Raw genomic sequence first — 26941 nt, forward strand, 5'->3', positions numbered from 1 at the left:
TGCCCTGCCTGCCGGCACATGGCCCTACAGAGAGATGAGGGGGTAGGACTTCCAACTGATCCCAAGCTTCCAGTGCCCATTCTCACCCCCATGCGCCTGTCCCCACACTCCAGGTCTCTGCTCTGATCCTCTGGGTGGGACGCACATCCCAGGCAGGCAGGCGGGAGTGGGTCTAGAGGTCTGCCCTTGGGTCCCCTCCCTCCCCCAGAGTCGGGTCCCCTTTCCACGCCCAGGGGCACCTCCTCCGCCCTCCTCCTCCTCGAGTAGCTCTTTGAACAACACATCAGCTAATCAAGCAGCGTGCTCATAATCAGCTCTGATGGATTCTTCTGCAAAAGCGCATTCTAATGAGGTGGGGAGAGGGAGTCTGGAAAGGAAGCGTGAGGATGGGTTTAAGCTTTCAGATGGGCAGGGGCATGGGGTCGCAGAGCACCCGCACTGGTCTGGAGAGAAAACGGGGGACTGTACCCCTTCTGCGGCTGGATTTGCAGACCCCGCGGGCAGGGAAGGGGCCACGTGTGCACACACACCTGTGCACTGTACACACACATCAAATCTCTGCTTGTGAATGCCAAGCTCCTGCTGCCTGCTGGGAGCCACATGTGCTCTGTGCAGGGGCTCTGAGCTCTGGGATTACACACACACACAGACACACACACACACACACACACGCCCTTCCCTCGCCCTGGGCCCGGAGACACTGTCGCTCAGCACAATCACAACAGGCCCAGCGAGTCGCTGAGACGGAATGCATCAGATTCAATTCATTAGGGCTGATCGCTCCCTGAATGGGGTTGAATAATTGATGAGCAGAAGCAGCTTTCAGGATGTTCTGCGTACTACGAGGCTCACTGGAGCCCTGTTATTTTTTTTTTTTTAAGTCAACAAATCCAGCCGAATGCTCGCTGGTGCGGCTGGGCGAAGGGAATAGAGCAAAGGTTAGATGTTTTAATATGTGATGTTTACACTGTGAACTCTCAGTCCACTGCGTGTAACAGAAATGGATACAGGCAGGTCGTCCTGTGATGCCAGGAGCCAGGCTTGGGTTGGGCCCGGGGGTTGGGAGATTCCTGCTGATATGAGGACTCTGGGCTGGGCAGAGGTTTCAGGCTGAAAGAGGGGCCAGAATGGCCATCCGCCTGCCTGGGGTGCAGCAGTGAGGAGGCAGGAGGCGGATGCTGTTAAGGTCTCATCTCTCGTCTCCAGGCCTGAGATGGCCACCAGGATGGCCCCTCCCCCAGTTCTCGGGCTCAGAGCCAGGCTTCCCAGAAAGTCACAGCAACCCAGACTAAAGTCTCAGTTTCAGCTCAAGCAGCACATACTGTCTGTCACTGCGACAGGTGGTGGGTGCACGAGGGGGCATGTGACGCGGCCCCGGTGCGCCGACAAGAGAGCCTGGGTGATAGGCAGTGGAGGAGCGAAGCCCTGATTGCGCCCTTTGCTGCACCTTCCGTTTCCCCAGCTGTTCTCCTGACACTTACCCCGCGATGGCCCATTTTCACCGAACGCTTGAAGGGGTCCAAGCCAGAGGCAGCATCTGTCTCCCCAAACCAGTCCTTCCCCTAGACTCCTCTCTTCCTGTCCACAAGGCCCAGACGCCCCCGAGTCCCCCTCTTCCTGTCCACAAGGCCCAGACGCCCCTGAGTCCCCCCTTCCTGTCCACAACGCCTCTACACCATCTTGCTTCAGGAATCTGGGCCCCCTGGACCCTCCCCCCGTGTTAGAGCCACTTTCCAAGCCCGGAGCCCCCAGCTTTCTCCTTCCTGTGGGCTCGAGGGCCCAGGCTGGTTTCCTCTCTGGGTTCAGGTTTCCCCTTTGGGGATATGCTGGAGCCTGCCCCGGCTCTTCAGGAAGGGACAGAAGCCCTTACCCATCAAGGCCACCACTGGCCCAAAGACCCTGCACCCCAGCTGCCTGGCTTTCAGGGACCTATCCTCAGCCAAGAGGCAGGCCCCACCTCTCCACCCTGTCCCCTGGGAAACCAGGCCACTCAGCTCTCACCCACCATCCAGACAATCTCCAGGCCTGTCAGTTTCAAAGAATGTGTTTGAGAGAGAGCTTCACAGCGCCACACAGCCCCTGACCCCAGGGGCCTCTGTCGCTCAGTCAGGCATTCATTTATTTGCTCGTTTATATGCCTTCATTCCTTCAACCCACAAACATTTACTGAAGGGCTACCGTGTACCAGGCACAGTGTCAGGTGCCTGAACAGAAGACAGACCTCGCCCAGGTGAGCACGGAGGGACCGGGAGGGATGAGGGTTTTAGGTTCTAGGCCGCCAGCGGCATTAGCAGCCCAAAGTGTCAGTCGCTCAGTTGTGCCTGACTCCTAGTGACCTCATGGACCTGTAGTCCCCCAAGCTCCTCTGTCCATGGGATTTCCCAGGCAAGGATACTGGAGTGGGTTTGCTATTTCCTTCTCCTGGGGATCTTCCTGACCCAGAGATTTAACCTGTGTCTCCTGCATTGCTGGCAGATTCTTTACCATATGAGTCACCAGTGAAGCCCTTAGCAGTTGAAATGTCCTTGTCAATGATGGCAAAGCAGCCTCGCCTGTCTGAACCCCGGAAAGGAGTCAGGGCACCCAGCACCTGCACCTTCCACTCTGCCTCCTGCTGCTTCCGTTCTGAGTCCTGTCCCTTGCACACCTGCTGGTCTCTGATGGGCCCTGCTGAGTTCTGGGTGGCTCCATGCTGACACAGGGGAACAATATAGCCGATCGCCTCTGACCTGGGCCTCTTGCCCAGGTGACCCGACTCCTCTTGTGTGTCACTGAGCTCTCATGCCCTTGGGGCCAGCGCTGCCTTGACCTGCAGCCCACAGCCGGAACTGGACGTAGAGGTACCCATGGCCTTCTTGTGTCCCCCGTCCACGTGTAATCTCCCTGCCCCACTTTTTCCAAGCTCCAGGCCAGAGCCTTCTCTTCCTTGGCTTTCCACTCAGGACTGCCTGCTGCTGGCTGAGCGGCTGCAGAGAGGAGCCTGCAATCCTGGGTGACCAGGGGGGTGCTCCGGTTCAGGGTGGCAGTGGGGGGAAGCCTACCTTTGACGGCCACGTGGACGCTCTGGCTGATGGAGAGCTGCGGCTGGATGAGGACACTGCATAGGTACTCCCCCTCGTCCATGCCCTTCTGCACATCCGTCAGCTTGAGGGTCCCGTTCTCGAACACCACTTGGCGGTGGTTGTCGGGCAGCAGGAGGGCATCTTTATACCACTTGATGGAGTAGTAGGGGTAGCCGATGACCCTGCAGTTGATAAGGGTGTCCCGCCCAGCCACAGCCGTGATGTTCCTCATCGCCCGGATGCTGGGGGGGCCTGGGCAGGAGTCGGGAGGGAGGAGGAGAGGACGGGTGATGGTGCGGTTAGCCAGGGACAGCAGGCATTGCCCTGTGATGCTCTCCTCAGTTGTTTGGCCTTGGAAACTCTTAGGGGATGGAAATTCAGCAGGGGGAGGCGGGGCTTTTTTTTTTTTTTTTTTACGAGGCAGAGGCTGGAACTGGGGGCACCCAGGGTCTCTCCAGGATTCACTGTTACTAGCTTCAAACAGTTGCAAACAGAGACGGTTCATTCATGCCCTGGGGCAAGAATCCATTCCCCTACTGGGATGGGATAGATGAGCAAACCAAAGCCTCACCAAGAAGTGATGGGGATCTGGGAGGGTGAGTCCTCATTTAGGAGGAGATTAAGATTTGGGGGTTAAAATGGAAATGTTGAGATGCTGTTATTTTCCTTTGATTTGCTCATGATGGTCTTAGACTGAAAAGGATCTCATGTATATTAACTATTTAAAGGACAATAAGAAGGTCTTCCTTGGATGCTTTTCTTTCAGCAAGTAAATAAATGTGTTCTGTGTACCCCTGGGAAGGGGCTACAAAGAGGGGCTCTGATCACACTGGAGGAAGGGGACAGGGTCATCATCTGGGTCACTGGGCAGATGGCTATATGGGAATTGCAAAGGGGGCTCAGAGGCTACCATGCAGGGTTAGTGCTGGAGCAGGTATATGAAACTCTGGGCTTCCAGTTCCCCACTCACCCAGCAGATGAGGGGCTGGACCAAGGCATCTCCCACGACTGGGCAGCTCTGTCCCCTTCCAATTTAGAGAGGGCAGGAGAGTGGTCAAAGGGAGATCACATTTCTCATGTGGGGGTCAGAGACCTGGCAGAAGTGAATGACCTTGCCTCTCCCATTCCCTGTTTCCATGGCAGCCACCAGCGCCCCGGACCAGGGCCCTCCCGCCCCCCTGCGCCTCTTCTGCTCTTGGGTCAGGGCTCACTGGTAGGGTCAGTTGAGGACTAGTCTGACCCCAAGTGGTTGCAGAGCTCTTCAGAGGAGCCTCTGTGCTCACCACAGCAGGTTGGAAACCTGAGGCACGGGGAAGGTCACCGTGAGGACTTCTTCCTCCACTCTCAGAGGTGCCCACCTTGGGGCACCCTCACTCAGGCTGAACCCCCTAGCTGAGAGATGGTGGATTGAGAGAAGATGGTTCCCTGGTTTCTGGCTGCTCACAGCTCCTGGAGCATCTCAGGGGTAGCTCCGTGTGGGGACATGGTGATAAAGCTTTCGTGGACATCTCTATCAAAGGGCAAGCCTGGACCACTTCCCCTGCCTTGTCCCTGCCCTTGCAAGGCCCAGGTGGGGCGTAGATGCCAGTGGAGTGCTTAATGTACCTGGAACCAGAGAGATTGATGGGAAGGGACAGGGTAGGGGGCAGGATTGTGGGAGGGGTGAAAGGAGGAGGAGAACGGGAATGCAAAGAGGGTGAACTGTACCAGACACACACACACACACAAGAATGGATGATGGGATTTGCAGGGGGCAGGGAGAGGGGGACAGGAGAGAGACCTCTACTAAAATCAAAATGACGATTAATAATAAGTACTAATCACCACAAGAATAATGGTAACCACAGAGATGGCAAAGGAACTTAAAAGCCTATTCTGATATTTAAATGTAGACAGGCACCTCTTACGTTTATTCGCGCCTGATATTCAGCACTGCCCACCGAGTTCCGCGCCGTGCACCGGTACACGCCCCCGTCACGGATCTGGGGCCCCGTGACGTTCATGTGGCTGATGGTGGTGCCATCGGACATGGTGTACTGGTTGGTGCGGTGGCTTCCGTCCCGCACGATGGGCTCGTCATCCAGGGCCCAGGTGACGGTGGGGGGCGGGGCACCCTTGGCCGCGCACATCAGTGAGAACTGCTCCCCGGGGTTGACCACCTTCTCGCTGAAGGATGAGACGATGCGGGGCGTGCCATCTGCAGGGAGTGAGGAGCCCCCTTCAGGGTCACCTCATCACGGAGAGACAGTGCCCCCCAGGCCACCCCACCTCATCACGCGCTATCCACAAAACCCTGTTGGGTGCCCTATTACTGTTGCTTATGAATGAAGACCCTTGGATTTGAATCCAGTCTCAGTCACTTGCTAGCTGTGTGTCTTTGGGCAAGTTACTTAACATCTCTGAGTCTTTCCATCTTCCCTCTGTGGATGATGGAGATCGTGGGGGTAACGATGATATCCCCCTTGTATGGATGTGAGGAATAAATGAACTAATGCATTAAAGATGCTTACACAGCACTTTGTAAGTGCTTAATAAATGTTACATCCTCTCAACTTTTCCTTTTCCACCTCTTTCTTCAAACTTTATTAATAAAGACATAGAGGCTCAGAGGTTAACTATGTGTGGAACCAGGACTTGAAGGGACTGGACCTGAAGAATCTAATTCCAGCTCATTTCATTGGCAGGGGTAGCATCAAAAAGTCCAAAGTTTGAGGCTTAAGATGCAAGCTGCCCAGAGGCTTTCATGGTGCGGGGAGGTGTCTGTGATGGGGCTTAGGTCTTAGTTAATGGAAGCCTGGACCCCCAGGCCCCTACTTCCTCCATGGATCATGGGGTATGTAATCATTAACGCTGGCTGTCCTTCCATGCAGGAATGCTATAAAGAAATGGTGGTGGTTTAGTCGCTAAGTTGTGTCTGACTCTTTGTGACCCCATGGACTATAGCCCACCAGGCTCGTCTGTCCATGGGATTCTCCAGGCCAGAACACTGGAGTGGGTTGCCATTACCTTCTCCAGGGGATCTTTCCAACCCAGAAATCAAACCTGCGTCTCCTGCATTGTCAGTGGATTCTTTACCAGCAGCATCAACTGGGAAACCCTCTAATAGTGCAGTTCTAGTAATTTGGTAGAGGCAATGGAGTATGCCGTTTAAGAGGCCTGAGTTCAAACCCAGCTCCTTGGCAGAACTGTGTAACCTAGGGCAACGGACCAAAGCCTCAGTTTCCTCAATTGCAAAATAGATATTATTAAAAAAAAAAAAAACAACACCAAAAACCTCCAAGCAGGGCCTTGGGAGGATGAAATGAGGCAGTGCACCTCCTTGGTGTGTAGGGAGTGCCGGATGACTGCTTCCTGTCGGGAGGGCGGGGTACCTCCTGGCCTGGCTGTGGGAATCCTGAACCCGCCCAGCTGCCCCCAGCCCCCCACTTGCCTTCCAGGACGATGATGGCGAAGTCCTGGGCCGTCTGGGTCTTGCGGGTGGCGAAGCACTGGTAGGCCCCTGAGTGGCTCTTCTGGGCCGAGGTGATGAGCAGCGTCTCGTTGCTGAGCCCGCGGATGGAAATGGCCTCGCTGGGCAGCACCAGCTGGGTGTTGCGGTACCAGCGGATGGTGAACTCCGGGGAGCCCAGGAGGGCACAGGAGAGGATGACCGTGCTGCCGATGCCGGTCTTCAGGTTCTTTGGTGTCAGGGTCACGTGAAGGGGGTCTGGGCCGTACCGGGGGAAATGGGGAGGGAAAGAAAAGCAAAAGGACTCACTGTCAGTGGAGTGTGGATGGGGGTGGGCGGCGATCAGAAAAGGCCCTGGGAGTCTGGAGACCCTGGTTCTGTCTCCAAGATGTCTTGCATGTGTGTGTGTGTTGGGAGGGGTGAGGGTGGGAACCAGACTGAGTGATTTCCCCTCTCTAGGGCTCAGTTTACCCATCTGTGAAATGGCAGGGTCAGGCCAGAGAGTCTCAGCACCTGTTGTTCTGATGGCTTGTGTTGTCCTAATGTGGGGTCCTTGCCCGGGCGGGGTTGGAAAGCGCCCTTTGGCTCATGAGGAGGATGGAAGCTTGGCTGGCTCATCGTTCTCACTGTCACTCACCCTAGAAACCAGGGAGGCCCCCATGGCCCACCACCTGTCTCCCGTGCTTATCCAATAACCAATAGCTACCTTCTGCTGGTCTGACTTCTTTTATACGCGTCAGTCGACCCCCTGCTCTTCACCTCCACTGCCCCTATCCAGTTGCAGGCCCAGAACATGCAGTACGCTCTTCTCCACTCCTCCTTTTTCCTCGTGTCCTTCCATCGGTCCTCCTCACTGCAGCCAGCCACTGCCCTGTTCATAACTTCCATGGCAGCCAACAACTCTCAGCTTGGCATCCAAGGAGGCCCTTGAGACCTGGCCCCCTTCTCAGCTATGCTGTCTCTAGAGCAGCATCCTGCCTGTGGTTCCTGCACACGCAGGGCGCTCTTGGCCCCCTTTGCCTATTTCCTACTCATCCTTCACACCAACCTCAGGTGTCACCTCTTCCAAGAAGCCTTCCTGGATACTAGTCCCCTCCCAGACTGGGTTAAGGATTCATCTTCTGAGGCTCCCTGTGTGTAACTAACAGAACACCAAGCTCCCCGTCTTCCAATCACCACTTTGTTTCTCTCTCTCCCTCTGGACTGTGAGCCACTTGAAAGCAGGGCAGAGTCTCTCATCTTTATATCACAACTGCTGTCTGACTCATGTTTATTGATTGAATGGCTGGCTGGTTACCAGCCCCAAGCTGGCCTCTCTTCCTTGATCTCCATGGGTTGGGGGTTTCAGGAGCCGGAGACCTGCAGGAGCCTCGGACCCCCAATAATGGAGCCTGCAGGAGAGGGGGGTGTGGCAGGCCTGCCTGGGTGGGCAGTCAAAGCATGCAGGAGTCTGCTCACACTCTGCTTGGCCTGTTCACCCCCAGATCCTCTGCCCGCTACCCAGGGAACATCAGTGCACCACGCCGCAGGTGGCATTCCACTTGCCCCAGGCACCGGCCAGGGCTCCCAGGACCTGCCAGCCAGCAGCTCTCCCCTCATTGTCTCTGCACGGGGCCTCATGGAGGATGGGTGGGAGGTTGGGTGGCAGAATGAGGGAGATATGAAAACATTGCTTTCCTCTCCGTGGACCTGGCAGAGAGGGGCTATCAGAGGGGAAGAGAAAAGCCATGTCACTTCCCCTTGAACCTGGTTATCCAGTCCAGCCCAGTGAGGGGGAGGGTGGGGAGCTCTGCATCTCAGAGTCAGGAGTATCCGTGCCCACAGGGGTGTGCGCACAGCTCTAGGCAGTTACTTATTGTGTGTCCGTGTGTTCTAGGATGAGAGTGTGTATCTGTGGGTGTGCACAGACACCACATGTGTCTGCATGTGTGTACAGGGAAGTGGGCATGTGAACCTTCAACACATCTGCCTGTATGTGTGTGTGTAACTACTTGCTTGCCTGTCTGTACTGAAGCTGGAGCTTGGAACATCAAATTAACTCAGAGTGAGGTGTGCTAATTTTCCAAGGATGGGGGTACACAGCCCTCCTGACCTGTTCCCTGAGACAATGTGCGTGTATGAATGTGAGTGTGTGTTTGTGTGTAGCAGGAGAGGTTAAAGGGGGAGAAGGTAATACTGTGTGCTTAGTCGCTCAGTTGTGTCTGACTCTTTGCGACCCCACAGACTGTAGCCCACCAGACTCCTCTGTCCAGGGGGATTCTCCAGGCAAGAATACTAGAGTGGGTTGCCATGCCCTCCTCTAGGGGATCTTCCCAACCCGGGGATCAAACCCAGGTCTCCCGCACTGCAGGCCAAACAATTTTGGATGGTGCTTAGAAGAGGGTACTGATCCCGGTCCTCCGATCTGCCTACTCTGTGGTCCACGTCTTGGTTGTACGAGAGGACCTCCTCTTTGCCCCCAAGCTTCCAGCATTTTAATCCAAGCGTTTGTATCACGAACTGTTGCTTCCAGAGCATTTCTTGGGGGCTCTTTCTGCTCTTCCAGCTTCATAGTGAATTCACACAGGGAGGGTCTCCTCCCCACACTGCAGATAAACATGCCCTAACTGTCAAGATTCCCGCGGTTATGGGGAAGAGACTGGGCCCATGTCTGGGCTGAGGGTGACAGGATGCCAGGCCCAGAAGGTCAGCCCAGAGGAGGTAGGCTCTGTGTGGTCCTCTGGCCTAGCCGAGGGCCTGCAGACCTGCAGTCTATGCTCATGAGACAGAGGGTGAGCTGGGCAGAGAGACTTTTTGGTCAATCTCAACAGCAGAGCGGGGGTATGGGGACGGGACCATCTCTGGACAGCCTCTTTCCACTGCCCAGGTTGAATCCCCCATGATGTCACCAGGTTCAAAGTTCATGGACTCAGGCTCCTGCTGCCCCACAGGACTGAGATCCCATAGGGTCTCCAAGTCTCAACCCTCTGCTGCCAACACCTTCCCTGCAGCCCCAAGAGCAGGGAACCCGAGAGAGAGAGATGAGGTAGGGTGGGGGAAGAATGCTCCTGGTCTCACCACTCCCCCTCAAGGGGTTTTTCCCCCGCTTCCAAGGGCTCAGCAGCAGCAGGGGTCTGTGAAACCCTCCTGCTCTCCACGTGTGCTCCCTGGACCCTAGGGCTCTGGGACAGGGGAGTAACAGGAAGGACCAGAGTTCATGCCAACTGGCAGGTCCTGGAAAGGCTGCCCTGGGTGTTTACCCCCAGTGTCTCCCTAGAAGTTATCCCTAAATACTCTGAGTGTCACCTCTGGTGGGTTCGTTATGTCCTCTACTAGATTCACATCAGTGTCGTTTCCTTTAGTATAGATACTGCCTCCTCCCAAGAAGCTGAGAAGCCCCATGAGCTCGTCACATCACCGTCATTGTTCCCTATGACCCTTGTGACCTCTAGGAGGTCGGAGGGGCAGGGTCATTATCCTCTTTGACAGAAAAGGGCACAGAGGTGATACTCATGGTTATATGATTTCCCCCAGGTCAGTTACTATCTGATGACATCAGAACCAAAAGGCAGGTCTTCTGATTTCAAACCCAGTGCTTTTCTCAGGGCACCAACCTGCCTTCCCCAACCAGAGGATCATCTCTGGGGCTGGCCAGAGGCATGGGGATGCCCTCATGTCCCTCCCCACCAGAGGCAGTGCTCTCAAAGGTTACTGGGGCTGGGAAAGGGGCTCCCCTACTCACCGATGACCGTGAGGGTGCCTGTGACCTCTGCCGAGCCGAAGGTGTTGGTGACCTCACAAATGTAGGTGCCGCTGTCCTCGGTCCGCAGGTCACTGATGGTCAGCCCCGTGATGCGCTTGGTCCAGCGGCTGTCGGCTGGGAGGGGTCGGCCATCCTTGAGCCAGCGGATGGCAGGGATGGGGTAACCGGAGGCAGTGCAGGGCAGCTCCATCGTGTGGCCGGCCCACACTTCCTGGGAGTGGAAGCCGTCCAGAATGGTAGGGATCGACTCGGCAGGGTCTGGAAGGCAGAGAGCATGAGTGGTCCTGGCCAGTCCTGAGACGGGTGGGGTGGGGGTTGGGGTGGGAAGGCAGGCACCCAGAACTTGCTGCCCTCTGGTGCCTGGAGTGAGTGATACCCGTGGGATGGCTCACTGGATCCCCTGGGGCTTCAGACTCTGGCCCAGACTCCCCTACTCAGCCACATGGAGGCCCTGGGAAGCATGGCTGGGAGTAGGGGCTGAGGGAGGAGGATGTGGTGGGCAGACTAGGTTAGAATGACAGACAAACAGAGGGAGAAAGCGAAACCACAAGAGGGAGGGAGAGACATTCATACAAACAGTCCCCATGGCATGAGAATCATGACCTCTTGGGACTATAATTCTGGTCCATCTTGGTCTGGGTCTGTCAAGGATAGGCACCTCTGTTCTGTCCTGTCTGCTCCCACCTGCAATCTGGGTGGGCTCAGAGGAGGCAGTGTTTTTCTCTCCAGGCCCAGAAGGATTCAGAAGTTAAGCCTTCTGCAAAACACACCTGCCATCCAGCAATGCTCCTCGCCTTTGCATTCCCAAACCACAAGCAAGCATGACTGTGGGCCCGTGGCCCTACACTACAGGAGACCAGGCGCTTATTGGTGGGATTCTGTGTGCGACAGCCCTGCCATCTGAGCAACATTCTGGATGCTCCCTCAGTCTAGTTCTCACCCTGACGGGCCCGTCTGGGTGTTCTGCCCACTGGGGACCTTCCCCTGATGTAAACCCCACAGGCTCCCTTTACCTATGTATTACAATCCCCACCTCTTATCCTGAGTTAGGCCTCTGTGATCTGTGATCTCATCCCAACCAGGTCCCCTGGCCTGGCCTGCCTCCCCGACCTTCTGATGTCACCACTTCCCCGCGCCGGCGTGTTGTCAGCACACGGCCTGCCATCTGGATGCCCCGCCAGCCTGCTCCACTTGGCCAGCTCCTACTGATCTTCCAGAAAGCAGCTTCAATCCCACCCTTTCTGGACATCTCCCCCAGGCCACCCTCACTGGATGCCCATAGAGTTTTCTTTTTCTTTCATTTTATTTTCAAGCAACCTTTTCTTTAAAAGAAAGAAAAAAAAAAAAACAACACAGTACACACACATGGCAAAACTTCTGAAAGTAGACAAGATCATATAGTGAAAAGGGAGTCCCCTCACTCCACCTCCAGTCGCCCCATTTCCCTCCCAGAGGCAACCACCATTGCCGCCTCCGCGACGGCCCTTGCCAGCAGCCGTGTGCACCAGGCCGTGTATGCAGTTTCCCCGGAAGCTCCTTGAGACACTGCTGATCCCCTGTGGCATCCCCACGTGCCTAGCACAGAGCAGGGCTGCCCGGGCCATAGATATCCGAGGAAGGGTGAATGGGGGCACGCGGGCAAGGGGTGGGCCAGCAGTCTGCCTTTTCCACATCGCAGAACTTCATAGGCTCATGGAACAGTAGCTGACTTATGGACTTGGAAAGTGAAAGTGAAGTTGCTCAGTCGTGTCTGACTCTTTGCGACCCCATGGACTATAGCCCACCAGGCTCTGCCGTCCATGGGATTCTCCAGGCAAGAACACTGGCGTGGGTTGCCATTTCCTTCTTCAGGGGATCGTCCCAACCCAAGGATTGAACCTGGGTCTCCCGCATTGCAGGCAGATTCCTTACCCTCGGAGCCACTAGGGAAGGTCCTTAGGGGCTTTGAGGGCACACACCAATGGGGATCCTGAGACCAGAGAGGTGTAGTGACCTGCCCAGGATCCCACTGCAGAGCCAGGATCTAAAACCAGGTCTCCCCACGCTTGTTCAGTAAATGCGGTCTGAGATGGAAGAATCCAACACTGGGTCTGGCTCCGGGGTGAATGGTGAGAGCGCTGACACCCCTCTGGCCCCTCCTTGATGAAATGGGAAATGTCCTCTGTTCTCGGCTCACCCTGTGACTGCCCCCACCCCGCCCCCCTTGGAGAGGGGCTGTGCTTGGAAGTCTCCTCCCTGGGGAAAGATTTTCTAGAAAACGCTCTGCTCTCTTCCCACCCTCCAGGGCTTCTCAGGAGGAGCCAGGGAGTGGGAATCAGATGACCCTGATGCCAGTGGCCTGGGTCACTGCTGGGCTGGGTGACCTTGGGTGGGGGGGGTGGGGGTGTCTTATGATCTCCCAGAGTCTGAGTTTCCCGCACGCAGAGGTGACACTGCCATCTCCAGATCTCCCCAGACTGTGGTGGGCAACAAAGCACAACCTATGTCAAAGAGCCAGGCTGATGCTGAACCGCCGCGCAGATGTGCCGGGCGATTGCTATTCCGTGCCCGCCCGCCCTCCCCGCCAGCTTCTGTGGCCTCTTCCCCTACAACCCTGTGGGAACGGTTGGGATAAACAAACCCGGTGCCAGGGAAGAATTACTCAACGTGACACTTAATTGATGCAAAATACACAAATTCCGTGGCACACCGCAGAATTTACAAGCAGAGGGGCCAATGGGGTGGTGGAGGAAGGGGCGGTGGTGGTGGTGGGGGGGGGTGGGAGGGAATTAATCACTGAGTCTCAGGCGTGAAATTAAATTCTGAAGGAAAGAAACCTCTTTCATTACTCGGGAGCAGAAGTAAAATGCCGTGGCGTGTACGGTGACAGCCTGGGGGGATCGGGTGCTGCCAGGGCTGGTGCAGGGCTGGGGGAGACAGATGGCCCGGCCCTGAGAAATCTCTGGGGCTGAGGCGGGGCTGGTGTGAGGGGGTCAGGGTGCCTCAGAGTTGGGGGAATGCTGCTGGGACCTCCCCCAGCTGGCTGAACAATGCCGCCCTGGAACATGGCTTCTGCATCCGGCTCGGCATCCCGTGAACTGGGGAACCTGGGTGTAGCCTCTCAGCCTCTCTGGTCGCTGGTCCCCTCCTTTATGAATGCAGATGAAGGTGCCTACTCCACAGAGAAAATGCTCACGACAGCACTGGGTAAAAAAAGTCTAAAAAGCACCTCAATGTGTCGAATGGTTATTAGGCCTTATTTGAGGGGGCTCAGACTTCCCTTGCGTCTGCCTTCCCTCAGGTGAAAGCTGATCCCTACCCTCAACTCAGGGAATGGATCTGAGATTGGAGGTTGGGGGGCTGCGACCTGACCACCCCCTGGCATGAGTTCCCCTCTGCGCTGCCTTGCCTGGGTATCAGTCGCCTTTCTGCCAAGACAAGCAGCTTATAGATTTCCTTGTCACATCACATTACATCAGGGCCCGCGTCACTCCTAGGGCCCCTTCCCCTGGGCTCCCCTCCGCTCCCAGGGTCTTCCTCCGGCTCTCTTTCACCCTGTCGCTATCATCTTGTCTATCCTCATCTCTCTGTTAGGTTTCTGTTTTCCTCTGTCCCCTGTCTTGCTCCCTCTGTGGCCACGTCTCTCCCCTTTTGTCATCCGGGTGCCTCCCTGTCTTTGCTTCTCTGCTTCTCTGGGCTTTATCTCCGAGTCTCTGAGTGGCATCTCCCACTCTCCACACCCCCCAGACCCAGCTGGCAGGCATTTGCCACAGCCCCTCAGAGGGAGAAGGGTTGGCATATCTGCCAGGTTTTTTTCCTCCATTATTTGCCTGCACCATGCGGCATGGGATCTTTATTCCCCTACCAGGGACTGAACCTGCACCCCCTGCAGGAGAAGTATGGAGTCTTAACCACTGGACCACCAGGGAAGTCCCTCCTCTAGTCTAAAGGGTGTCTTTTTGGAGGGACAAGAGTAGAAGTAAGATTAGTAGGATGAAGGGGCTAAATATTCATGCAAAGGAAAGCAGCAGACCAGCAGGGTGGGGGATTCTGTGCCGTATGAGAGGCATGCAAATGAGATGCAAACCAGCACACAAACAAGTGCCTATAATTTGGAAGGGGACCACCGGCACGCTTGGGAACTGGGCTGCAGATGGCAAGGTCTAGCCATGAAGATGGGGCCACACTGCGCAGTCCCATCTCCTCCCCCACGTGACGGCACAGTTTCCCTTGGCATTGGTTGATTTTAACCACAAATACTGACTTAGCACCTACTATGTGCCAGGCACAGGTCCAAGCTTTGGAGACACAAGGGAGCAAAAGAGAGCCCGATCCTTGCTCTCTCGGCTTCTGGTCTTGCCCCCAAAATGCACCAGGCAACTAAGAAGGGGCCCTTGACACAGTCACCTGCTGGTCAGGGTAATCCTCCCAAATCACAGGGGAGAGGGAGACAGAAGCTGAGAAGTCACCTCACAGACGCAGAGAGCAAACATACGGACACCAAGAGGGGAAGGAGAGTGGGACGGATTGGGAGACTGGGATCGGCATATATACACTACTATGGATAAAACAGATAACTCATGAGAACCGACTGTATGGCACAGGAAACTACTCAGTGCCTGGAGGAGACCTAAATGGGAAAGAGATCCAAACAAAGTGGGGGCATGTGTACCCATGTGGCCGATTCACTTTGCTGCCCAGTGGAAACTAACATCGCTCTGTAAAGCAGCTGTGAGCTGCGTGCTAGTCACTCAGTCGTGTCCGACTCTCTGTGACCCCATCTACTGCAGCCCACAGGCTCCTCTGTCCATGGGATTCTCCAGGCAAGAATACTGGAGTGGGGTGCCATTTTCTCCTCCAGGGGATGTTCCAGACCCAGGGATCGAACCTGGGTCTCCTGCATAGCAGGCATATTCTCTACCTTCTGAGCCACCAGGAAGCCCAAAGCAACTATACTCCAAAAAAAAGAAAAGAAGGAATTTGAGAAGTCACCAAATCTAGCTCATTTTTACAGAGACCCAAAGGGGTTGAGCAATTTGGTCCCCAAACCAGGTGTTCTATCAGTTCATCTTCCTTCCGGAAGCTACTCTGACCCCACATCCACAAGGGTAGGGATCTTCTAATTGCAGGTCACACACGGTTAGGAAGTGATGGAATCCATGTGGTGAGTGGTGACCAGCATTTAGATAAACTGAGACAGGATAGAGTAGAATAGAAAATATCAGAGTGCGTCACAATGCACGTGGTAGGAAACACCAGCATGCATGGCATTGGTGATGATGTCTGAGGATCACTGTCAAGAGTCTGAAAAGTGCTATTCCAGGAGGCCTCCCTTGAAGAGCGCCAAGTGACCTTCTTTCCTCTGTAACCGGGGCATCTGCATGGTGTTCGATTAGCCCCTTCCATGGGGACTTGTGGCTGGAGGATGTGAATTCTGGCTGTGCCTCCCACTAGTTAAACAGTTGGGACAAGTGGCTTGGCTTCCCTAAGGTCTGATTTTCTTACCTATAGAAATACGGAGCACAGTGCACACCTCACCAGGCTATGATAGTGCCTAAGAGATAGTACCTAAATGAAATTTCTGGCACACGGGGATTCAGGAAATAGCAGCTTCCATCCTTCTGTAAGAAGTTATAATCATTCCAGAATAAAGATCTTTTATTTAATTTAGAGATTTTTTTTTTTATCTTGTGTTTGCCTACTTTCAAATGTTGTGAGGTAGGCTCTAATAAAAGATATGTGCAAGTGTGCTCAGTCACTTCAGTCGTATCTGACTCCGTGATGCTATGGACTGTAGCTTGCCAGGCTCCTTTGTCTATGGGATTCTCCAGGCGAGAATACTGGAGTGGGTTGCCATGCCCTTCTCCACTGGATATTCTCCACCTAGGGATCAAACCTGTGTCTCCCGAAGCCACTGCACTGCAGACTGATTCTTAACCGCTGAGCCACTGGGGAAGCCCCTAACGAAAGATATATATGTATTCAAAAATAAATAAACTACTAGAATCTTAAAAAAAAAATAGAGACACAAGGAAATACAAAATCTCCCTAATCCAATCCAATCCAATCCAATCATTACTACATTGGAGCAGTAGATTATATCTATGAGCTTCCTGGTGGCAAAGGCAAAAAAGGAAAGAGGGGATGGGCTCCATATCCTCCATTATTTGATAAATGGTACAGTGGTAAAGAATCTGCTTGCCAGTACAGTGGGTTTGATCCCTGGGTCAGAAAGATCCCCTGGAGAAGGAAATGGCAACCCATTTCAGTATTCTTGTCCGGAAAATTCTATGGACAGAGGAGACTGGCAGGCTACCGTCCATGGGGTTACAAAGAATTGGACATGACTGAGTGACTAAACAAAAACAACAAACAGTTCTTCAGGTGCATTCAGCTTTCTCAGGTAGACTCCTGAAAGGAATGAACTGTAGAGTTCTTAAAATATGAAGAACATCCCAGATCAAACCAGACAAGGTCTGCCCGCTGGTTTCTGTACCTGCGTTCTTGAATCTGCTTCTCTTGAATGCGCCCATTACACGGCAGACTCCCTGATCCATGGTGTCAACATGCCCACCCGGTCTTGGGGTCGGGCTGGTACCCTCCCTTCCTCTCCAGCCCTCTGGCCTACCTGTCACAGAGAGGCGGGCCCCGTTGCTCTGCCGGGTCTCCCCGCTATACTTGTGCTTGGTGATGCAGCGGTAGGTGGAGAGGGCGTCCTCCTTCTGCACGTCAGAGATGTACAGCCCGCCGTGGGAAGTGATAAAAAACCTGTTCTCTGGAGACATAATCAGGACACAGTTGATTACTCCTCTGGCCAGACCTGCCACCAGAAGCAAATTGGGCCTGGAGCTGGACTTCTGCTCGGCCAGGTTGCCCTGCTGCCCAGGGGATGGGAGATGATGGGGAAAAGGGGCTGAAGCTGTGAGGAGAGCATCTCTCACAGATGAGAATTTTCTATATGTAAACAAAGAGAAATCATGATAATTATTCCTTTAAGTGTAGATGCTTCAGCTTTTCACAGGAAGATGTTTGGCTTTGGAGTCAAGATCTGGGTTCCAATCTGACTCTTCCACTTATTAGCTGTGTGACCTTGGGAAAGTTAATTAACCTCTCTGAGTCTTATCTGCACAACAGAGTGAAAACAATACTTCATGGAGTGGATATAATGATGACAAAAATAATACAGTGTCTGGCACTCAGTAAGTGCTCACTTATGGAGTATCAGTCCTCCTCTTTCTTATCTCTTGGCGAGAGTTTGCAAAGCTTTAACAATCATTGCTCGTTTGTTCTTACAACTGTTTGAGGTGCCATCTCCATTTTAAAATCACAGAGGCAGTAAGTGGATCAGAACTCAGGCCTTCCACTGGCTCCTAGCTTTCCCTCTGCACTGAGCCAAACAAGCCTACATTTTCTTTCAATGTCAGTCATTTATTCACGCAAGAAACAATTACTGCGACTAAGTTATATGAAGAGTGGGGAAGTGAAGATGCAGCTCTACAATGCTAATTCATCATGTAGTTTTTAAAAAAATTATTTATTTATTTTGCTTATTTGGCTGTGCCAGGTCTTAGTTGTGGCATGGGGGATCCAGTTCCCTAACCAAGGATCGAACCCAGGCCCCTTGCACTGGGAACAGAGTCTTAGCCAGTGGACCACCAGGGAAGTCCCCATCATGCAGTTCTTGACACCATTTCATGCAAGGCAAAGGCAGTGTCCTATATTTTACTTTCCCTGCCCTCTCTCTAGTCTCACTGCCGTGACTTGGCTGAGAAGCGGAAAGGACAGAGTTTCACCATTTGGCTGATTATAAGATAAGACTCCACTCCGAGGTACAGTGGATTTCCTCGTCCAAGATCCTAAGGCAACCCCTGAACTTGAGCTAGTCAGGGCTCTTTTATTTTTTTTAGGGTTGATTTTAAAATGGGGAGAATATGGACTCCAAGGCTGGGGAAAGGCTTGTATTTGGCTTTGGGACTCTCTAAGTTTATGGTCTTCCATCCAAGATCCAGTCAGATTGAGATGGAGAAGCTAACCTAGGGTCCCTCAGCCTTGCTCTCTGAGGGCGTAGCTGCTTCCCCAGGCAGGCACAGAAGAACCCAGGCTTCCATTTCCACCAGAGGGGGCATCAGAATCAGGATAGTGATGATGACTCATAAGAAAGCTGCTGGAGAGAGGGTAATGCTGACCTCAGACAAAGGACTTGCTAACACCAGACTGCCAGGCTTTCACAAGGAAACATTTTGGGGAGCCCCATCCGCTTCAAATTCTGTTATTTGAGGTCTGCTTCCTCCCACCTTGGGGCTGAGTGAACCTTCTCAGTCAAGAGCTCCGACACTCTCTGGTTAGGAGTATTCTGTGGTGTCTCATCCTGCCAAGCACAAGCCCAAGATCTCAGCACCATGGACAGGGACCTCCTGAAAGGACATTTTCCAGCAATGAAACCTGTAGAACTGCAGGGTTGAAAAGCTGAATGTATTTGACTGCATCTTTGACAAAGCTTCTCTGGCTTTCATTTGAATTCCTCCAGGGCTGGGGAACTCACTACCTTATTCAGTGACCCATTCCGAAGTTGACAGTGCTGACTTTGAGAGAGATCTTCCTTGGTCACAACTGGCCTCCGTGGATCCTGGTTTCTACTCCTTGGAGCCCTATAGAAGCAGCCTAAACTCATGTGACTGACACTCCCTCACACACTGGAAGGCAGCAATCAGGCTCTTTGACTTTTCATGAGTCTTAAGGATTATATTTTTTTAATTGTTATGTAGTAGGGTTTCAAATAGCTTCTTCAATCTAGTTGGCCTCTGGCTTCTTAATAAACTTTGGTTTATCTACAAATCTCAATTTTTCCTCCCTCTTTCCCACTCCCCCCCTTCTCTTCCCTTCTCCCTCCCATATATCTTTGTACATGACTAGGCCTCCTGGAGAAGGAAATGGCAGCCCACTCCAGTATTCCTGCTGGGAAATACCACAGACAGAAGAGCCTGGTGAGCTACAGTCCAAGGGGTCACAAAGAGTCAGACACGATTTAGCAACTGAATAGCAGACCTGCTAGGTGTCAGGCATTTTGCTGAGGGTGGGGATCTAACAAACAGCTTATCTGAGCAGGGCAGAGTAGAGCAGGGCTACCAACCACCCACCTAAGCTGCATTAACTTTCCAGGGGGGATTGAGTCGGGATGAGGGGGCAGATCAATTTTACTACTGCTTCATACTCTGATTTAAAGGTCCTTGTCATGTGTCCACAAGCTATTCCTAGGCTACCTTCCTTCTCTCCACTCTTGGACACCTTTGGCTAAGTGGGTCTGGGTCCAGGACTTCATGCAGATCCCCACCGAGTAGCATCTTGTTGGATCTCCTAAGAGGAACACTTGGCCAGTGGGCAGGCTGCCTGGAGCTTGTGGACCCCCACCCTGCCCCCTCCAAAATGAAGACCACGCCCTATGGACCCCCACTCAGTGCTGTGGGTAAAAGAAGAAAACGAGGCAGGAAGGAGCCCGGATCTGCTGCCGGCAGTCAGAAGACCTGCAGGAAGCACAGAGGAAGCCAGGCTCCCCACCCAGACTCTGCACCTGCTGCTTTGTCTCCATGTTGTGACATCCCAAAGTCAAACGCGGAAGCTCTCTCATAATTTATTATGTAACTGCGGCTGGAATGCAGGACGACTGGAGGGTGTTGCTGCCAATCAGAAGTACGAGGGTTGGAGGTGGTGGGATGAGAAAAAACAGGAAACACCCGAAAATCAGCCCTAGCGGCCCACAGGTGCTCCAGCATGAACAGTCAGGACCCTGTTATCCTCAGATCGACACCAGCAAGGGTGCACTTGGCCCTGAGGAATTTTAAGCTGGGGAGGGGTGCTGTGGTGATGGTGGTGGGGCGCTGGGGTTTCTATAGCAACAAGCAGCTGCTGCATCTGATGTTTCACATCCTTCATTGTCCTCATTTTCCCCCTCCCTTCCCCCCTTCTTGTGCATATTTAATTGCAGTAACATTTCCAGATACAGTGTATCGCTCCTCCTGAAACAAAGGCAGGCTGCAGTCAGGGGGATACATGGTGAGCAAGAGGGGAAGGAGAAATCAGGGGTATTATGTTAATCCCAACTGGGGGGACGTGTGTGACATCAGTTCTGCATGTTTGATGAGAATCAGATGATGGTCCCCGCTGGGGAAGGATGGAGAAGGGGGCCTGCGGAGTGAGAGGCATTCGATGTGGAGGAGGAGGAGGCATCATCTGCTGGGGGGTGGTTCAGAGGGTCCAGGACTCCAAACTTGGCTAGCCTCTGAGACTGGCTCCAGGGGGCTGCCCTGGCAGTCTGGCAGCTCATCCTCTGTAGCCCAGTGGGACCACCTGTCCTTGGATTGGGGAGAGGAGCCATTATCATCCCAATGTCTTGGTTTCTCCTCCTTGGGGTAGGCTGTGTCCAGCTGGAGGAAGGATGGAGTGGCAGACAGGACCACCATGTCTGGCCTCCACCCTGAGGCCACTTGGAAATGTGTGTCTGAGAGCATTTTTGGTTGTTACCGAAACTTAGGGGTGTACTAATGATATTTAGTGGTCAAGTCAGAGTGACAACAACTGCTCTACTCTAAATGCCAAGAGCGTGCCCATGGAGGGTCATTTTCCCTTAGGCTCTAGGACAAGGACATGGAACTGTGCTTCAGTGTGGACTCTGCCATTGGCGCTGCCTGTCTGTTACACCTCAAAGTCTGCAGTATTGTCTGTAAACACACCCAAGACCAGGGGAGTGCTGTGCGAGGTTAATGAATCCTTTTCTTTTTATTATTACTGGAATACTCTACTATCCTTTCTCCTGGTGATCTGGTTTATGGAGCACACATTACATGTTAGGCCAAGGGCTTTATGAACATCATCTCATTTAATCCCCACACTCCTTTGAAATGGATATCATTGCTGTTACTGACCAAAGCACAGAGGTTAAATAAACCACCCACAGTCACACAGCAAATAAGGGGTAGGACCTAGACCATTAGTCTACTTGCTACATTCCTTTAAAGCTCTGCTATGCTGACTCTCCCAGAATAACAGCACCTCTTATAGAGACATACATTTACCCAGCCTCTGCTTGATTGCTTCTATTGGAGGGGTCTTCACTTCCTCACAAAAGCACACTTATCCATTCGATTCAGTTTGGCTCCATTTATCAAGTCTTCATGGAGCAACCCTGTGTACTCAACTGGGCTCCATGGGGAAGTCCTGAATTTGGCCTCTGCCTTCTGGGATTCCACAGTTAGAAGAATGTTCTTCTACCAGGGAAGCTTGAGCCTTTAGTAATGGGGGCTGGTAAAGGGTGTGGAGGGGGCTCAATGGAAGCCATTAGGGAGAAGAGGAAGATAAAGAGGGGCCAAGCCACCCAGCATTGGGGACAAGCCCAGGACTGAGACTTAGGAGACTGAATTGGCACTCTAACTCTGCCACTAATGAGGAGGCATATCCTGGGTGGAATAGTGTCCCCCACAAAAGTGTCCATACAGAGCTCGTGAATGCAAATAGAATCAAGTTAAAATGAGACCATAATGGAATAAGGTCTATCCAAAATCCAGTATGACTGATGTCTTTATAAGAGGGAAATTTGGATACAGGCAGGGACACACAGGGAGAAGGCCTGTGAAGATGGAGGTGGAGATTGCAGTGATGTAACTATGAGCAGAGAGAACCAAGGACTGGACTTCCCTGGTGGTCCAGTGGTTAAGCCTCCATGCTTTCAATGCATGGGTTTGATATATGGTTGGGGAACTAAGATCCCATATGTTGGGTGGCATGGTCAAAAAAAAAAAAAAAAGCCAAGGATTGCCAGTGACCCCAGAAACCAGGCAAGAGGCAAGAAAAGATTCCTCACCCCACCCCCACCCCCACCTCTGCGAGGCTGCAGAGGGAGCAGGGCCCTGCCCACACCTTGATTTTGGACTTTTGGCCTCCAGAATTGTGACACAGTGAATCTCTGTGGCTTTTAGCCACCCGTTTGTGGTCATTTGTTAAGGCAGCCCTGGGAAATGGATGCAGGGTGACCTGAGGGCAGTCCAGTCCTCTCTCAGGCCCTCAGCTTCCTCACCCGTACAAAGAGGGAAGAGGTGGAGGAGATATGTGTTTTTAACTATGTTTGTACATTAGAATCATCTAAGGAGCTTTTAAAATTAAACTCAGGATCTCTGGGGGTGTGGCCTGGAAATTGGTATTTTTAAAAAGCTTTTTGGGTGATGTAATGTGAAGCCAGGGCGGAGAACCACTGGATTAACTAAACTGTAAGGCCTTTCACTCTGACAGTGGATGTCTCTGTAATCACACCAGATTTCTCTGAGTCCCATTTCTGCTTCAGGAAAAAGCAGACAATAGATAGGACTTAGGTCACACAGTTGTTGGAAGTATTGGAAGAACTAGATGAAAGACGAGTTACTGCATGGGACCGTCTCCAGCACTTGTGTGGTACTCGTTAAATGTCAGCCCAAGTGGCTCCATCTCAAGAGATGGAAGGCTGGCTGCTACTGGGGGGCTCTCTGCCCTGTCCCATGGCCAGGTTTCTTGCAGTCTCTCCCTTCCTCTCAGGAACCTGGAACTAAAGGAGGCCCTCCTTGGCAATTCAGAGGCCCTGGACATAAGTGACAACTGAGCTGACAGCAACTTTTCTGTCTTTTTCCAAGAGGTCAGAGAGCTGGGCCTTGGAGACTCCCTGGAGCTGTAGTAATCACAGAAAGGTAATGGTCAGAAACCTCAGGGCTCCTGGTGGCCCTTGAAGGCTGGGGGAGAAAAATCTGTCCTCTACAATGGTGGGCCTCTCTCTCTCCCTGCTCTCAGGAGGCATGAATTGGTGGGGAGAGGGTCTTGGGCAGAGGAGCGGGGGTGGTGAGGGTTTGCTGGAAGGTGTGAACTGGACAGATCCCACCCAGCCTCTAGAGCAAAGGAGGGGAATTATGGATGGAGCAGGACAGCAGCTTCCTTCCTGGCCTCCCTGCTTCTGCTCCCACCCATTCTGTTCCCACTCCATCTGTTCCCAGCAGGCAGCCAGAGTGATGCTTTAAAGCCTAAGTCAGATTCACGCAGCTCCTTTGCTTAAAACCCTCCAATAGTTTCCCATTTCATTCAGTGCGAAAGCAGTGCTGGTCGCAAAATAGACCCTTGATAAATATCTCCAGAATGAAATGAATAAATACATGAATGAATAAATGAAAGAAACTTTCCCAAATTCTACTGTTGTTTAATCCTCATGTGCAACTCAGAAAAACCAGCTCCCAGCTCTAAATTTGCCTCCTCTAGGAAGCCTTCCCAGATTAACCCACTCCCATTTCTGAGTGTTTCTATGTCTGGCAAACCTCTTGGCACTGCTAATCATTTCCTCTACTCTACTCAATTAGACCTTCAAAAATAACTATTTTTGAACATTCAAAAGTCAAGATTTAATAGTATGGTAGTTTCTTAAAAAATTAAAAATAGAATTACTATATGATCCAGCAATTCCACTTCTGGGAATATATCCAAAAGAATTGAAAGCAGGGTGTTGAAAAGATATCTGTTTACCCCTGTTCATAGCACCATTACCCACAATAACCAAGAGAAGGAAGCAATACAAGTGTCCATTGATGGATGAATGGATAAAGAAAATGTGATCTATACATACAATGGAATATTACTCAGTCTTTAAAAGGAAGAAAATTCTGTCATATTGCTGTAACATGAACAGACCTTGAGGACATGATGCTAAGTGAAATAAACCAGACACAAAGGGCCAAACACAGTATGACTCTACTTATCAGAGGTACCTAGAATAGTGAGATTCTTGGAAACAAAGAGAATGGTGGTTGCCAAGGGCTAGAGGGAGGGTGGGATGAGGAGTTGTTTAATGTGTTTATTGTTGTTGTTCAGTCACCAAGTCGTATCCAACTCTTTGCAACCCCATGGATTGCAGCACACCAGGCCTCCCTGTCCCTCACCAACTCCTGGAGTTTGCCCAAGTTCATGTCCATTGCATCGGTGACACCATCCAACCATCTCAACAATGATGTTAAACATTAGTGAACTTTAAGCTGAAACACTACTGAACTGAACACCTAAAATGGTTAAGATGGAAAATTTTACATTATATGTATTTTACCACAATTAAAATGTTAATAGTCAAGATTATGAAGAACTGGAATGAGAGTCTTTGTGAGGTAGTGAGTTTCCTGTCACCAGAGGTAATTCAGTAGAGGCTGAAGAAGCACTGAGATACTCATAGAAGATTTAAGTATTAAGTGAGGGAAATAAACTCATACTCTTTAAGGCTGCTTTCTCCTAACAATTTTAAAATTCTTAGCCGAAAGAAAGCAGAGTAGCAAGACCTCTTGAACATCATCTGTTACAGTGGTTTTCAAGTCAAATCAGTGTGCATGTGCTCATTTCTACCCCCAGGCCTTCTGGGGTAGAAATGGCATGCTCTTTTCTTGACTCACACCCGGTACCATTCAGTCTCAGCTGAAATGCCAGCTCCTTGGAGAGGCCTTGCCTGACCCCTTTATCAAAATTCTTGTCTTCAGAGCACATGGTGTGGAGAGAAGGAGTTATTTTAGCATCCCATCTCCAGGACGTGATTGGCTCACTAGATGCTCAGTTAACACGTGCTGACGGAATGAATCCTGCAGTAGAGCAGTCACCTCCAACGGGCTGAGACTGCTGCACCCCAGGCCTGGGACCTGCGCCGAGGTCCCTCCCACTCTGGGGTCTCTTCCCCCTCTAACCCCTGCTGCCACACTGCAATGACTTGGGTCGCTGCTCCCCCATGAGGCCACTGATCCTTGTCTCAGTCCCCTAGGTCCAGGCTGAGACACTAAAACCAGACTGAGCTAAAAAAAAAAAAAAAAAAAAGGAGGTAAACAGACAGTGACCAGAGCTGGGCAATCTGGAGTGTACACCTTGGCTGACTCATCTTCAGAGAGAGCCCCCCACCCAGGGGGTGATCCTACACTGCCCAGGAGTTCCTAGAACACGTGGAGACCCACGGAGGCTGGGCCCAGGGAGAGGGAGGGACAAGGACACCTCTTCTCCAGCCGGCCTGAAGCTCAACCCCCATTATCCTTCCCTGATCAAGACCTGCCTCTTCCTTAGGAGACTGGAGCAGAACTGCTACCCTCGCCCACTAACAGAGCTTGCTGTTCCAGGATGGAACCCCATGAGGGTCCCAGGGGCCAACAATCAGATGAGGTAATGTAATACAGCCACAGTGGCAGCGTGGTACCCCGCCCCTCGGCAAACAGGCGAGCTCAAGAACTGAACTGCCCCGAGTGGTTCCGTCTTAGCCTGCCTTGGGGTGAGTTCAGACCGCTGCATCTTAGAGGTTTCCAGACTTGGGCCTTTGAGAAAGGAGACCTGTGTCCAGCGACCTGTAGCAGCTTGCTGTTGCTCAGTCAGTAAGTCAGGTCCGACCCTTTGTGACCCCCATGAACTGTAGCCCGCCAGGTCCCTCTGTCCACGGGATTTCCCAGGCAAGAGTACTAAAGTGGGTTGCCATTTCCTCCTTCAGGGGATCTTCCTCAGGGATCGACCCTGCGTCTTCTGCATTTGCAGGTGGGAACCACCAGGGAAGCCACATGCAGCAGCTCAGGAGGGGCCTGTGCTACAATGGGTGTATGGAGCACTGTATTTGGAGTCAGAAATGGGAGATTTGAGACCTACCAACCTATCGACTGTGTGGATTTAGGAAAATCCCTTAACCTTTCCGGGATTCTGATCTCTTATCTCCAAACTGGGGACCCTAACCCCTGGTTTTGCTGGGCTCACAGGGTTCTTTTGTAGTGTCCACGTGATGATGACCACGAAAGGGCTTTGTGACCTGTACTGCACTGATCACATGTAAGGAGAGGCTATTACTGTAATAAGTAACAACATAATAACTTCATGTTATTGCATAATATGAAGCATGTAAAAGCACAAGGGCATACGTGTCTATAACGTGTATGTGGGGTGTAGGTATTTGTGTAGGCATTGTGTTGAATGAACAAATCCTGGCAGTAGAGAGAAGCTGGGGCTGGGGGACCCTGACAAGGAAGGTCCCAGGAAGCAATAGGAGGTGTGGAGTAGGGGAAGAGAGGCTGGAGGAATGTATGAAGTATTGCATGAAGATCAGGCTTTGGTCTCTTTGGTCCTCTCATGCAAGAAGAGATAATCTATCAAGCCCAAAGTTTCCCAGGGTGGCCTCAGGATGCCTCGTTTGGGCCCCAGGGAACTCCCAATTCCCTACCCCCGCCCCCCAAAAAAACTGGGGTCAATACAGGTTACCAGTTCCTGCTCCATCCAATAGAGATTTACAAAAACGGTGGGGTCCTCCTGCTGCTTGGAGCCTGTGGGTGGTTCGTGAGACTAATGAGATGACTCACCCCAGTGGCAGGACTGCTCTCTCCTCCCAGGTCAGGTGGGTGGGGGTGCTCAGATCTTCTGGGCTAGGCAGCACCAGGGCAGCCTATAGGGACCTATTTCAGGCCGACTCTGAGGAGCACCCTCCTCTCACTCCTTTGTGATTCCTGCTGATGGTGAGGGCCCTGGGGGAACCTGCCAGCCTGGGTTTGCAAAGCCCAAAGGAAGCCAAGGCCCGGTTCTGGCTTCTCTGCTTTCCTTGGACTCTGGACCCCAGGATTGTAATCACATCACCCAAGATGCCAGGGAGAGAGCTACAGCATTGTGGAGATGCTATGGGGGAATCTGGAGTCAAGTCCCGGCTCTGGCTTGCCT

At 52.4% G+C, this 26941-nt stretch overlaps 1 protein-coding gene across 1 annotated transcript in view; it reads right to left on the reverse strand.

Moving 5' to 3' along the window:
- DSCAML1 (DS cell adhesion molecule like 1) overlaps positions 1 to 26941 on the reverse strand; it is a 365655-nt gene that overhangs the window by 79644 nt on the left and 259070 nt on the right. Inside the window, exons 4-8 of the mRNA XM_043481523.1 lie at positions 16860 to 17006; positions 10232 to 10510; positions 6493 to 6768; positions 4963 to 5259; positions 3042 to 3314 (exon numbers count right to left, since the gene is read on the reverse strand). Of these exons, the coding sequence (XP_043337458.1) occupies positions 3042 to 3314; positions 4963 to 5259; positions 6493 to 6768; positions 10232 to 10510; positions 16860 to 17006 (1272 nt within the window). The remainder of the gene's footprint in view (positions 1 to 3041; positions 3315 to 4962; positions 5260 to 6492; positions 6769 to 10231; positions 10511 to 16859; positions 17007 to 26941) is intronic.

This window comes from Cervus canadensis, chromosome 11 (assembly GCF_019320065.1).
Source record: "Cervus canadensis isolate Bull #8, Minnesota chromosome 11, ASM1932006v1, whole genome shotgun sequence".
NCBI classification, from domain to species: Eukaryota; Metazoa; Chordata; class Mammalia; order Artiodactyla; family Cervidae; genus Cervus; species Cervus canadensis.